The 13,263-nt window shown below is 33.3% G+C and overlaps 1 protein-coding gene across 1 annotated transcript in view; it reads left to right on the plus strand.

Moving 5' to 3' along the window:
- The window catches only part of LOC105832858 (mucin-17), a 44,075-nt gene that overhangs the window by 16,876 nt on the left and 13,936 nt on the right, over nucleotides 1–13,263 (plus strand). Inside the window, exons 2-15 of the mRNA XM_036283040.1 lie at nucleotides 606–666; nucleotides 7,410–7,592; nucleotides 8,161–8,420; nucleotides 8,648–8,902; nucleotides 8,983–9,168; nucleotides 9,622–9,887; nucleotides 10,205–10,665; nucleotides 10,845–10,967; nucleotides 11,259–11,705; nucleotides 11,985–12,273; nucleotides 12,501–12,689; nucleotides 12,754–12,837; nucleotides 12,936–12,998; nucleotides 13,125–13,199. Of these exons, the coding sequence (XP_036138933.1) occupies nucleotides 606–666; nucleotides 7,410–7,592; nucleotides 8,161–8,420; nucleotides 8,648–8,902; nucleotides 8,983–9,168; nucleotides 9,622–9,887; nucleotides 10,205–10,665; nucleotides 10,845–10,967; nucleotides 11,259–11,705; nucleotides 11,985–12,273; nucleotides 12,501–12,689; nucleotides 12,754–12,837; nucleotides 12,936–12,998; nucleotides 13,125–13,199 (2,942 nt within the window). The remainder of the gene's footprint in view (nucleotides 1–605; nucleotides 667–7,409; nucleotides 7,593–8,160; nucleotides 8,421–8,647; nucleotides 8,903–8,982; nucleotides 9,169–9,621; nucleotides 9,888–10,204; nucleotides 10,666–10,844; nucleotides 10,968–11,258; nucleotides 11,706–11,984; nucleotides 12,274–12,500; nucleotides 12,690–12,753; nucleotides 12,838–12,935; nucleotides 12,999–13,124; nucleotides 13,200–13,263) is intronic.

The following is a 13,263-nucleotide window of genomic DNA, read 5'->3' on the forward strand; positions in this document are numbered from 1 at the left end:
GTAACTTGTAAAATATTTTAAGCATTCGCAGAAAGGTTTCAATTTGTACATAATATTATTGCCGATGATTATAAAAGTTTAAATTAAAAGTTAAAAGAAATTCATCTCATATTTAAACACAACACAAAAAATATAGAATAATTGCATTTTTCTTAGATTTTTTACTTGGATCACTTTTATAATTTCCGGCACATATGTATTAATTGTTATATACAGTATATTAATATAAATATGCTATATAAACATTTAATTAAAAATTTAATACAAGGTGTGAGTAGAAGTTTTTAATTAAGTATATTATTTTTGTTTATTCCAAAACATTTGTATATCCCTTAACAATCTCTTTTGTTTTAATTTATTATCACGGGAGTGGAAACTTTTTATTGTTAATTACATTTCGACGATGTTTATTGATGAAGTCATCAATCAACTATCACATCGCTTATTATCAATTCGTTGCCGAGAGATCGAACGCTACCAAAGTTGGGTACGAACTCGCTATGAATTAATTATTTACGAGGCTCTCACTTTGGCATATTGTATTATATGTACGTCTCCGGCGATGAATGAATTATTAATGAGACGTACCATTTTTCCCGTTGCAGAAGGTGCGAGCGGCGTGGCTGATTCTCTGCTTGGGAATTCTGCTTGCGATGGTACAAGATGGTAAGTCTTTCACAAACTTTCAACTTTAAAGGCGGTATTTATATAAATTCTAACAGTATTTTCACAAAAATATTGTTAGAATTTAATATCTGGATATTGTAATTATTTCATTTTTGTTTTACATATAAAGTATTTAATTGAATACTTCAATTGGATCTTCCCTCTACGTTCTCTTGACTTAAATTTTCCATTTGGGGGGGGGGGGGCTGCCTCTTAGTAAAAATGTAATTACATGTTTTGCTGTCAATTTTTCCAATTAAAAAGTTTTAAAAATTGTTCCACATATTGCAATTCTTTAAACGTAAAGGTTAGTTTTAAAATACAATTTTTTCCAATTTTTGAGCGTCACGTACGAGTGACAGATAAAATCTATACATCAAATATTTATAAAGGTGTTACATAAAATAATGACAGTTTTATTTCATACCAAGAAAGTGACGCTTATGCGTTTTAAATATGAATTATAGCTTGCGATATATTTCGAAGAGCGTTTATGAATCGTCCATGTAAATCTCATCTTGCGAAACAAATCGTAAAGCTGTATTTATCCGAATCCCTGGCACTTATCCTGCCTGGTGATGTATTCTGAGAGCGAAACAATAATCGTCGCTGCGCGAGAGCAATCGGCACTGCAACCGAGAACGAGCGAATTGGAATGGGACACGCGAAGAAAACGAAAGGGTCTCTCGGATTGCTCGTAAAGTACTAGTTTTTCCAGCCGTCTGGGGGACGGCCATTCGCTTTCCTGTAAAAGTCCCAGGAAAAGATCGAAAGTTTCACCACGAAGACTTGTTATTAGGCTCGACTCTTTTGCGGATATCTAATCTTGAAACGGGGAATTGCACACTTAATTGATTCGGTCGATTTTTTTTTACGTCTACAAATTTATTGGCATCAATTGTGTCGCAATGTAAATTAGAAAATTAGTCTTTTTTGTAGGCACACGTTACGTATGCGTGATTTTTTTATTTTTTTGCAAAATAAATTTTATAAAAATTTAAGTCTCAGATCCAAATTTAAATTTACTGTATGTATCTATTTAATATAAAAAATTCAATATGGAAAAACTTAAAATATAAAATTGTAAAAAAAGAAAACGAAAATTCTTCGATATATTTTTCTTACAAAAAAATCATGTTTTTTAGTATTAAGTGCAAATTGATCGATGAAACATAAGAAAGAATATCGGTCAAAGCAAATCTTGATGCCTATATAATAATTTTGTGCGAATTATACAATTCCTAGCTCATGCAAATTGCACGTCGCTTATTTGTCGGTCATGAAACACAGTTTTAAGGATCGAGTCAGTAATATCACAGAAGTTGACAAGTTAATTTAATAATAGTGATGCTAATGAGCATCCGAGAGAGAGGAGGGAAGAGAGAGAAAATTGTAAAGATTTCATTCCGACAATATAACAATTAGAGTTTATTGCGATAAATTATTACTGTATGCCTCTGTCGAACTGGTAAGACATCCGTCAGCGAATATAAGAAGATCCAGGTTTAACTCTGAGATTTTTTTCGCAATAAAAACAATTTTCTCTTTTTAAGATGGTCATCAGTATTATTAAATTGCTTGTCAACTTAATCTATTACGTATTCCAGCTTGAGACAGGAATTGTATAATTTACGAGAAATTAGGAATTGTATAATTTACGAGAAATTATTATTAGCCAAGAGCCACATTGACCGATAATGGCTTTGTTTAATATCTCTCTTTTAATTTTTTTATTGAAGAATTTATTATCAAAATTAAAATTAACAAGCAAAGTTAATCTAGATCATTTGGTATAAAAAATCTTCTAATAAATGATTATTACACTTTAATCACTTAAAATAAATATGTTATATTTATTAGTCAGTTATATTTTATTTCTTTTATTGCTACACACAACGATAAATTGATAATATAAAATGGTATCTATATAAATAGTTGATTTTCTATAAAACTCAATATTCAAGACAATTTAAAATAAGTTCAAAGCAGCCTGATAAAATACTTGGAAAACAATAATTTGTACTATAATTTTTATATTCGAAAGTTTCTCAGTTAGTCGTTCACGCGATTATTTAAATGTTCGTGAGCTTCGTAAAGAATTATAATTAACATTGCCATAAATCGCGCGAAGAAGTCATAACATTTCTTAACTATGGACAATAATGCTTGAGAACGAACGGTAATATGTGGAGAGACTTCTACCTCGCAATGTCTCGCTTTCAATAATAATGCTTTCCACATGGATTAAGGTAGACAGAGTCATGCCGCGATTTTTTCTTTTTCAAAGTCGACAAGCAAATCCGGAAAAACGCGCGGTCACGAACAAGAGCGCGGAGATCGCGAGCCTCTTGCCTCGATATTATCTGCACTATTATGTATCGCGGTTTAATACTATTACATATCGTTTGTATAATGCCAATGTATGTGTAGCGTGGGATTGTTGCGAGTACTTTCTTGGTGGGCGTTATTGCGGTGAAAGAGAATCTCGAGTGTTTCAGTATTTGCGATCTTTGCGAGGCGGGTGGAGGCAATAAAGTTTATGAATTAAAAATCTAGTATGACATGTATATTCAAGGCGATATCTATCAGACTTCTCAATTAACTTGAGTGATATACTTTCAACGCATTTTAGGTTTGCGTTGTATCTTCACATGCGAATTTAATGTGCTCGAAATATCGTAATAAACTGATGAATTGATAAATTGATTTATTTAGTTCTACTATCCCCTCTGTTTTATTCGAAAAGATGCAACAAAATGAGACTTGTCGATAATACTTCTAAAATTTTTAAATTTTATGACATTGATTATTTTATAGATACTTTTAAAATATCAAAAAATTAAAACGTTTAATCAAAGTCACGTTAAAATATATTCTTCAAATTAAATATACTAAATATGTAAGGAAAATTTATAAATTACTATGAGATTAAAATAAAATAATGAAATAATAAAGCTTTGTGCTTATCTTTGAAAATTAAATATATGGTCTTATAACAATAATACAATAAATTCTTTAAATTACATGATCTCCCTTTAACAATACTGAAATATACATTTAAACATCTATAAAAGATTTCTAGAAACTTGAGGTGCGATGTAAACATTTTTATGAATGTTTTAGATGTATCTTTTTATAGTATTTGAATTGCTTAGGATTGTCAGCAGGAATTAAAACCGGTACAATTTTAGAGTCAGATTTCATTGCTACGCATAAAAGTAATCTGAATTATTTTTATGTTTACGATTTTCGCATCTTTATTAATTTACGAACATGTACAAAAAAATGGAAAGTATCTTGAAATTTATCGGGCAATTTGATTCTTTATGTGTAAAATAATTATTTTAGATAAAAATGGATACTTCGCTCTAAAATATATAATAAATATAAACAATTCGGTTGTACATAAATGTATGCCAAAACTTTTGTTTCCTTTTTTTGGAAGTATCTTTCATTTCTAATAAACTCGTCTGGAAGATACAGCCTTAAAGTAAAGTATTAAGCCTCCATATTTTTCTCTCATTTATATCTGAATTTTTTCACCCCTATATATTATTCCTCGTATTATTTTCTTATACCAGCATAAGACACAGATTTTAAAGAGTTCTTGGATATGAAAATGAAGGACAATTATCCAATAGGAATCAAACAGGTAAAAGAATTCTAGATGAAATGAGAAAAATATGTATGACACTTTTAGCCAATAATCATTCCATAAACAATTAATTACGTGTATTGCAGTTAATATACAATAACATATTTGACTTTCCATTAATTTCACGAACTATATTGATCTTTTGCACTTGTAGTCACGGGCTTCCGAATCGCACCGATTTCGCTAGCCGCCCGGGGATATTCGTCGACCTCGCCGAGGTTTGGTCCCCGGTCAGGGTCAGTAGCGGGCCTCGATTTGCAGCCACCGCGCGTTCGCATTGTCTCTTGGCACGATGCCCGGCCTCGTTTCACGCACGATCGGTGAAAGCACGACGGATAATTCGCGGGATGGCTCGAAAGTATACCCGCGCGCGCGCTGCGTGTAACCGCCGCGCCGGCCGCCGCGCCGTCAAAGTCAGCCTTCGTGGGCGATTATGCGCGTGCGAAGCGGGGCAACGAGATGCACAACGTGCACATACCTTCTCCTCCGTGCATTGGTACTACACGTGCACGTTCGGTTAATTAGCCGCTTGGATGGCCGGCGGGGAAACAATATCCGTCTCGTAATACTATCTCTATTCGCTTTCGCAATGCCATTTTCGATCGGATTACGTGGCCCGTTGTGGATCATAACATTTCGCCGAGGGAAGTTAGATTAACTGTAATGATATCCTCGATAAGATACAATCTGATTCAATTGATGTAATCGGGAGGTTGAAAGATCTCCTTACTTCGAAGCTAGGAAATTGTGAGCATTATCGTCAGAAAAATCCTAATTCTGGAGAGGTTGGCTTTTAATTTTTTCTACGAAGCAATCTAATAATACAGATGAAATAAAATTAGATACTTTACTTGTTTTTTACGTGAAATAACGTTTCAAGACGTTTAATTGACGTGAAAATATTAAAATCAGAAGTAACATAATTTTGGTACGCTTTACTAATTTTTTAAATTTTATTAACTTTACATCTTAAAAGTTTTTAATCTCCTACAATAAATTGAGTTAAGATCCATGTGTCGTTGTTACACACGGAGAAAAAAAAGATACTTGTGACTACAATTGCATAGTGAATTAATTCTAGTCAACAATATCATTTTACAGTAATTATTATTATAATATTAGTAATTATCAATATTACTTATAATGATTTTATGGTACAATTTAATATAATAAAAACTCCATTTTTATGGCAACCACATAAGTTGTATAGACCAACATTATAGTTATGAGAATATAGTTCAATATGGTTCAAATATAATAATTATAATTTATATTGTTGAATAACTATAAAAATATGGTTGGGTTCAAAAATGATTGTAAATTATAGTGATACCACGGTTACTGCAACCATTCATTTCTTTCGGTGCAGCTGCAAATATTAAGAAAATTGCAGTTTCGGCAATATAAGTTTTTTCGAAGAAAATATAACAAGTACACACAAAGATACATATTTAATTTTACGTTTGGCCACACTTTCCATCGTAAATCATACACGTATCGTTCGGGGTACCCCGTATCTTCGTCTATAAGGCGGAAAAAGTCTGGCCGGGTGTCGGATATGCGTTTTTAAGTGCCGTACCGACGCTACGCGAGCCGTAGCCGCGACGACGCTATTTTCTTCGCGTATACATAAACGAAAGTCCCAATCGCGTGTCAATTTCTCCCCGTGGCAGCGTTTTCTCTCGTGACCGTTTACGCGTTCGCGGCTCGCGAGTGTGTGCGGCTCAATGCGCGAGCGTGGAGAAGCGCAAAGGTGTACGTACGCGCGTGTATTTAATTCGCGATCTCGCGCGTATTTAGTAGCGACCGCGGTGAAAACGCGCGCGGCGGCAAGCGCGCGAACGCACTATTAAGATATGACAATCGTCAGAGATTTTTCGTGCGCGCGCGGTGCGGCGGCGAAACTGAATTCACCGCAGAAGGCTGTAGCTGCCGTAGCTGTCTCTTCGTTTTCAATAGAAACCCCCGTTGAAAGCAGAAGAGCAGTCATCGTGTAGGAACAAAGCGACCTAATTTCTTTCTCTTTCGATATAAAATAACACCAAGTGTATAAGGGAACAAAGAATATCTTTCGAGGAGAGACGATCTTTGTAAATATTTTTAAGTCTGTCTAGATCAGGGGATTACAACAAAGTATTTCCCTCAGATTTTGATAAGCTTTGGATGCGTTAAAATATAGACAGAAAAATAAGAGACACGTGTTTTTTATGCGTACTCGCACTTTTATGCATTAAGTGGATAAAACTTTCTTTGTAAAAAAAAAAGGTTATTTAATTTCTTTTAAAACTAATATCGTCGAAATTAAAAAAGATAGAAAAATATTTCTAAATAAAAATTAAATGGCTTCAAGAGAACTTTATGATAATAAATTTTGTTTTAACAAAAATAAAAAAATTGTATTATTATAAAGTACTTATTTTTGAATCATTGAATTTTAATTTAAAAAGTTTTTTCTAAAGTTTCGACAATATTTATTTCGGAAAAAAGTAATCAATTTTTTTTTAAGAAATGCTCTTAATGTGCGAGAACGCGCCTATAAAAAAAAAATATATATCTTATTTTTATTGATACTTTGCTTATATATTTATATTAAAATCAGAAAAAGACTTTGTGTTCTTTTGTAAAATGATTTTTAATCTTTAATCTTGTAAATCAGTTTTACTTTTAAACAATGTTGTGTTGAAAACACTAAAATGTTTAAAGTTAAAATATCTTTAATAACTTTAAATGTTTTAATATTTTGATATCTAAACACTATTTAAAATTGAGACATTTTTTAATATTTAAGGAATGAAGACAAGAAATAAACATTTTATCCTAAAATAAAACACTTCTATGAGTGTATTGAGTCTACTTAAATAATTTTTAAGTTTAACTACTGTTATTGATAGTAACACGTTGACTTATTAGTGATTTGATTTATTTATTGGATTTATTTTGTATATAAAAAAATAGTTATAACTGTTTAGTAACATAAGAATGTAGAGAAAGTTGACTTTCTATATATTTAAAAAATAAGAAAAATGCCTTACAAGAAAGTATATATATATATTTTTTTTTTCATGTTTGTCATATTTTTATATTTTAGGAATCGCCGAACGTAGAATTGTCTGTTATTACACGAATTGGTCGGTATACCGACCCGGCACGGCGAAATTCTCTCCTCAAAACATAAATCCATATCTTTGCACTCACTTGATCTACGCTTTCGGAGGTTTCACGAAGGAAAACGCACTGAAACCGTTTGACAAGTATCAAGACATCGAGAAAGGTAAGCATAAATATGTAATATTTATCAGATATAATAAGTCTTGTTGAAGTTTATCGATATGAAAAAGAAAGATTAGTTACAATTAGTTGTAGCAGCAAAAAAACATATAATATCTAAATTTTAACTATATACAACAGAAAAACTGCCACAGAAATTCTTGCTACTACAACTAATCTTTTTTTTCCTCGAGAAATGTAGTCTTAGCAATTATAATTAATTATTTATTTATCGAAGATGTGTATATTAATGGCAACTAAAGTTAATGATTGATTGCTAATTAAAATCGATTTATCATAAATTTATTACAAATGATGATTTGACTTATCTGTAAAGGAAATTGAAGAGTAAATGTCAAATGTCTTCCAAGTATAAAAAATATAATTTTCAATCGTGACAAAAATTATTTCTAATTTTACACCTGTTATATTTAAATATAAGCTGCTTACATTTAATTTGGAGTGCTGTTTAGTGCCTCGGATTATTTAATGCACAAATCCCGAACACATCGTCTTCGATGACTTAGCCGATATTTAACTTTCACTCTTCAATAAACACGCTTGCTCGACAGGCGGATATGCGAAATTTACGGGTTTGAAGACCTACAATAAGAACTTGAAGACGATGCTGGCGATCGGTGGCTGGAACGAGGGCTCCAGCAGATTTTCACCGATGGTGGCCGATCCCGCGAGACGGCGGGAGTTCGTCAAGAACGCCGTCAAGTTCCTCAGGCAGAATCATTTCGACGGCCTCGATCTCGACTGGGAGTATCCGGCTTTTAGAGACGGCGGAAAGCCGCGAGATAAAGACAATTACGCCAACCTGGTGCAGGTAGATGTCTCAATCGTTTCTTATCGTCTTATGGGAAGGATATGAAATTTCTTGTCGAAGTCTTATAGCGTAGGAAAAAAAAGGGGAACGTCAAAGATTCGCAGATAGAGACGTGGATAAATGCAGAATGATAAGAGAAAAAAAAAACCCGATTGCGACGTTGCTTCAGTCAAACGGCGAGTTGAATTGCAGAGAGTTAATTAAAGTAATTAATTGCGAATTGATAGGAACTTCGCGAGGAGTTCGAGCGGGAGTCCTCGAAGACCGGGAGACCGAGATTGTTGCTGTCGATGGCGATGCCCGCCGGTGTCGAGTACATTGACAAGGGTTACGACGTGCCCAGACTGAACGAGTACTTGGATTTCATCAATCTACTCACTTACGACTATCACTCGGCGTACGAGCCCGCCGTTAATCATCATTCGCCGTTGTATCCTCTGGAGGAGGACAACGAATACAATTACGACGCCGAATTGACTATCGTGAGAGTTTGCCCATCTTATATAGTTATCGCTCGAACGGATCAATTACATAGTAACGCGCCCTTATTTCTATCTAATAGGATTATACAATCAATCATCTGCTGGAGAAAGGCGCGTCCGCGGATAAGGTCATTCTGGGGATTCCAACGTACGGTCGGTCGTACACGTTGTTCAATCAAGATGCGACCGATCTCGGATCGCCAGCGGACGGTCCAGGCACCGAAGGAGAGGCCACACGAGAGAAAGGCTATCTTGCCTATTATGAGGTAAACTTTATCACACATACGTATAGTTATAGGCTTCTTTTCCCTGTGCGACGTTAACGTAATACATAAAATTTATAAGCGCGTATAGGAATTCTGTGTACTCAAATTTATAAGCATAAATTTTACTTACAATTTTTTAAACAAATATATCGTCGAAAGATCTATGAAAGATATGAAATCTTTTAAAAGTAAAAGTTGAACGATTTTAAATACTTTAATAACAATTTATAATAATAAATTAATTTCATAATAATTAAAATTTTTACTGAAAAACTATTAATTTTTATGTTTGAAAATTATAAAGCACTTATACAATATATAAAAAAACGCATTTCTTATTTTTGTTAATATATTTTAACATATTCAAAATTTATTAAAACCGGAGAGAGAGACATTGGGATTTTTCTTCTTAGAAAGAATTGAGAATTAAAAGTTAAACGTTTAATTTTTAAGATTTGCGAAAGTCTGGCAGGATCGGACGAGTGGGAAGTCGTTCAACCAAATCCCAAAGCTATGGGACCATACGCCTTCAAGGGCAATCAATGGGTAGGGTACGACGATGAGGACGTAGTCAAATTGAAAGCTCACTATGTGAATGAGAAGAAATTAGGAGGCATCATGTTTTGGTCGGTAGATAATGACGATTTCCGTGGCAAGTGCCACGGCCGACCTTATCCATTAATTGAGGCCGCCAAAGAAGCGTTACTTACAGATAATAGGTAACAATTGAAAAGCGACCGTAATATGATAATAAATAGTAGCAAATTATTAGAAATAACTTTTCATGCTATAAAATTATTTTTATTAGCGCGTTAACACAGTATTATCGTTATTGTTAACTTTTGCCATTTTAATATTTAAATAAGGGATTAAATTTTAATTAATAAAAGACGTTTGTTTTAATTAGTAAATGTTACAATAAACATAAAATGCAGATTCTTCTAACACAATGTAAAATAAAATTTTTGAAATACTTAGTTATTTAATTTCTATTAACAATGTTAAATTAGAAATAACAATAATTATTACCATATAGCAGGGATACGACTGACAAGACAAAATCAATAGACAGCCGAAAAAAGACTCGTACTCAAAGTACTCAGAGCAATACTCGTAAATTAAGTACAAGCAGTCGAAGAAGTAGCACTACATCGGCTCCGATCAGCAAACGTGTGTCTTCTTCAAGACCAAAATACCGTACCAATTCACAAGCGAGCAAGGAGGAGCAGGATGATCGGGAGGTATCGAGGAGATCGTATGATCCGTTATCGAACGAGGACACAGAGGGTAGAAACACCGTGACAGTCACAGAGAAAACCGAACGACCGAAAAATCGAAACAGAAGTAAAACGCGAAGCGGCACTACTGACAGCACTCGCAGCACTCGTAGAAAGCCGTCCAGGCGTAAGGGACAAAGCAAGACTAACGAGAACGAGGAATCCTTGAGCAACAAGCTGACGACTCCCGAGCCACCAACCACACCCGATCCAGGAACTGGTAAGTTTTTTTTAATCATAAAGAATCATAAAAGGCAACATTTTTAATTGTACTTTTATATCGACTTATTAGTCAAGAGCTCGCTCTTCGGTGTTTTAAATTATCCCAAATTTAATATGTAAAAAAGGGAGAAAATATCTTTACATAAAATTACAAAATTCTTGGTTTACTTTTTATAGACTTTAAATGCGAAGACGAAGGTTTTTTCCCACATCCTCGAGATTGCAAAAAGTACTTCTGGTGTCTTGATAGTGGACCGAGTGGACTTGGCGTGGTTGCTCATCAATTTACTTGCCCTTCAGGTGATTTTATTTTCTATCTTATTTTATTAAATAATTTGAATTATCTTTCTTTATTATACTTAACATTGAATCATTCAACTTTATGAGAGGAGGAAATATTTATAAAGAAATCAACATACAAATTAAAAATTTAAATAAATAAAAACGATTAATAAATAAACAATAAGTTTTTAGTTACAAAATTTGATTTTTTTAAATTATTAGTTATATTATTTCTATTTATTGCTAAATCTGTCCAGAATCAAAATCTTTGATTCGTTCGCCGTGTTATAGAGTCTTGGGTTTTCGCAGGTTTGGTATTCAACAAGGGCGCAGATTCTTGCGATTATCCGCGTAACGTAATTTGTCCTAAGACGAAAACATCGATCGTCTCGACCACCAGATCGCCCATTACGGCCGCGACAAGTCGAACGACTTATTTACATAGTACAACGACTGCAAAAACGGAAACGAAAGAATACGATTCGGAGGAAGATTATGAGGAGATCGAGGAAAGCGAGGAAGAAGAAGAAGAAGAGGAGGAAGAGGAAGAGGAAGAGATAGTAAAGGAAGAACCAAAAACTACCACGACTGCAAAACCACTTGTGTATAAAACACTCACCAGAAATAGACCAAGTACGACTACCACCACGACGACTACCACTTCGAAACCAAGTGAACCAGAGAGAGTCATTGACAATGAAGATGAGGAAGATCCGAAAGTTATCAAGGAACTCATCGATCTAATCAAAAAAGCTGGCGAGTATTAATTTCCTAATCTTTTAATACAATTACAATATATGTATCTTCTGATAATTCTATAATGTTAATATTTCTTAATATACAGCTCCTATGTAATTATCATAATAACTTTGATAATTTTAATTTTCACTTTTATATTATTTTTGTAAATTAAATTTAAATGATTAAATTCTATTTATATTATTTGTTATAATATCGATATATTTTCTGTTAAGAAAATTTATATATATAATATATATTTCATAATAAATAATTTTTCAATTTTTTTTGTTTCAGGCGGAATAGAAGAGTTGGAAAAGCAACTGCTACTTCAAGAGAAGAATTCGGACATTAGATCGGGCAGTGAAAGCGTTACACCAGCTACGATTAGTCGCAGTTTATATGAGCGTGTATTGAATCGTCAGGCGAACAGAATCGGTAATCAGCGACCCGTATTATCGTCCTCAGAAATCAGTTACGTGAATGGACCGGGAAGAGCACAGTTCGAAGGCTTGGATGATATTCCCGAAGTGAAAAGTCTCAGGCGATCGCAGAAACCTCAATACGTCACTATTGAGAGATCCAAGTCAGTCGCCTCTTTCTTTTATTAGAAAAATATTACTTTTTTAATATTAATTAGATATACTCACAATTAATTTTTTCCAATGTGACTTATACGTTTTTCTTAATTTTTAATTTAAACAGAAGCAGAAGATTGAACTAAAACTGAAGTTAATATTGATAAAAGTTAATTTATTAAATTGTAAATGTTTAATTCGTACGCCTTTTAGTTATGATTTTAATATTAATTAGATCGATTGCGAAAGAATCTTCTTCGGAGAATGAAGATATCGACGAGGACGAGGAAGATGATAATACTGACGTAGCTTCTTCTGAGGAGAAAAGCGTCAGTAATCCGCTAGAAGATGGCTCGTCCACGCAACGTGTGACGCCAAGTTATGTGAACATTCGACGAACACGACTTTCTACCACGACGTCTAGGTATGATAATTAATTAATTAACAAAATAATAAATTTGATCTCGTATTTCTCATAATATTTTTAGAACTGAGAATGATGTGGAAGAAAAAGAAGTAGAAATCGAGCAGAAAAGACCGACTCGTAGACGACGACCGTTCGTTTCTTCGAGGTAAATATATTTTGATTGTTTACAATTTTTTCTATTAAAAAAATCTACTAATAATGATTAATATTAAATAATAATTTTTGTCTGTTTTATATATATAGACAAGATAATGAAGCAAGCTCTGAAACGCCTAAATCTTTTCGAACTCGTGGTTCAAGTTTCAGGTATAAGAAAAAAAATACAATAATATACCATAACATTTTATAATTACATAATATCTAAGTACATTGATATATGAGTTATCTTTTACTTTTATAAAACTTTTATTTTTTTTATTACATCAACTTCAGGAAACCAGAGAAGAAGGACGATTTAAAAAATACGGATCGATCAGCAGAAAAAGATGATTCATCAGCCAAATCTAGGTTCCTATATACAATATATTTCTTTCTATTATATATTTCTATTATTGCTAGGTATTTCAGATTC

The sequence above is a fragment of the Monomorium pharaonis genome, chromosome 2 (genome assembly GCF_013373865.1).
Source record: "Monomorium pharaonis isolate MP-MQ-018 chromosome 2, ASM1337386v2, whole genome shotgun sequence".
Taxonomy (NCBI): Eukaryota; Metazoa; Arthropoda; class Insecta; order Hymenoptera; family Formicidae; genus Monomorium; species Monomorium pharaonis.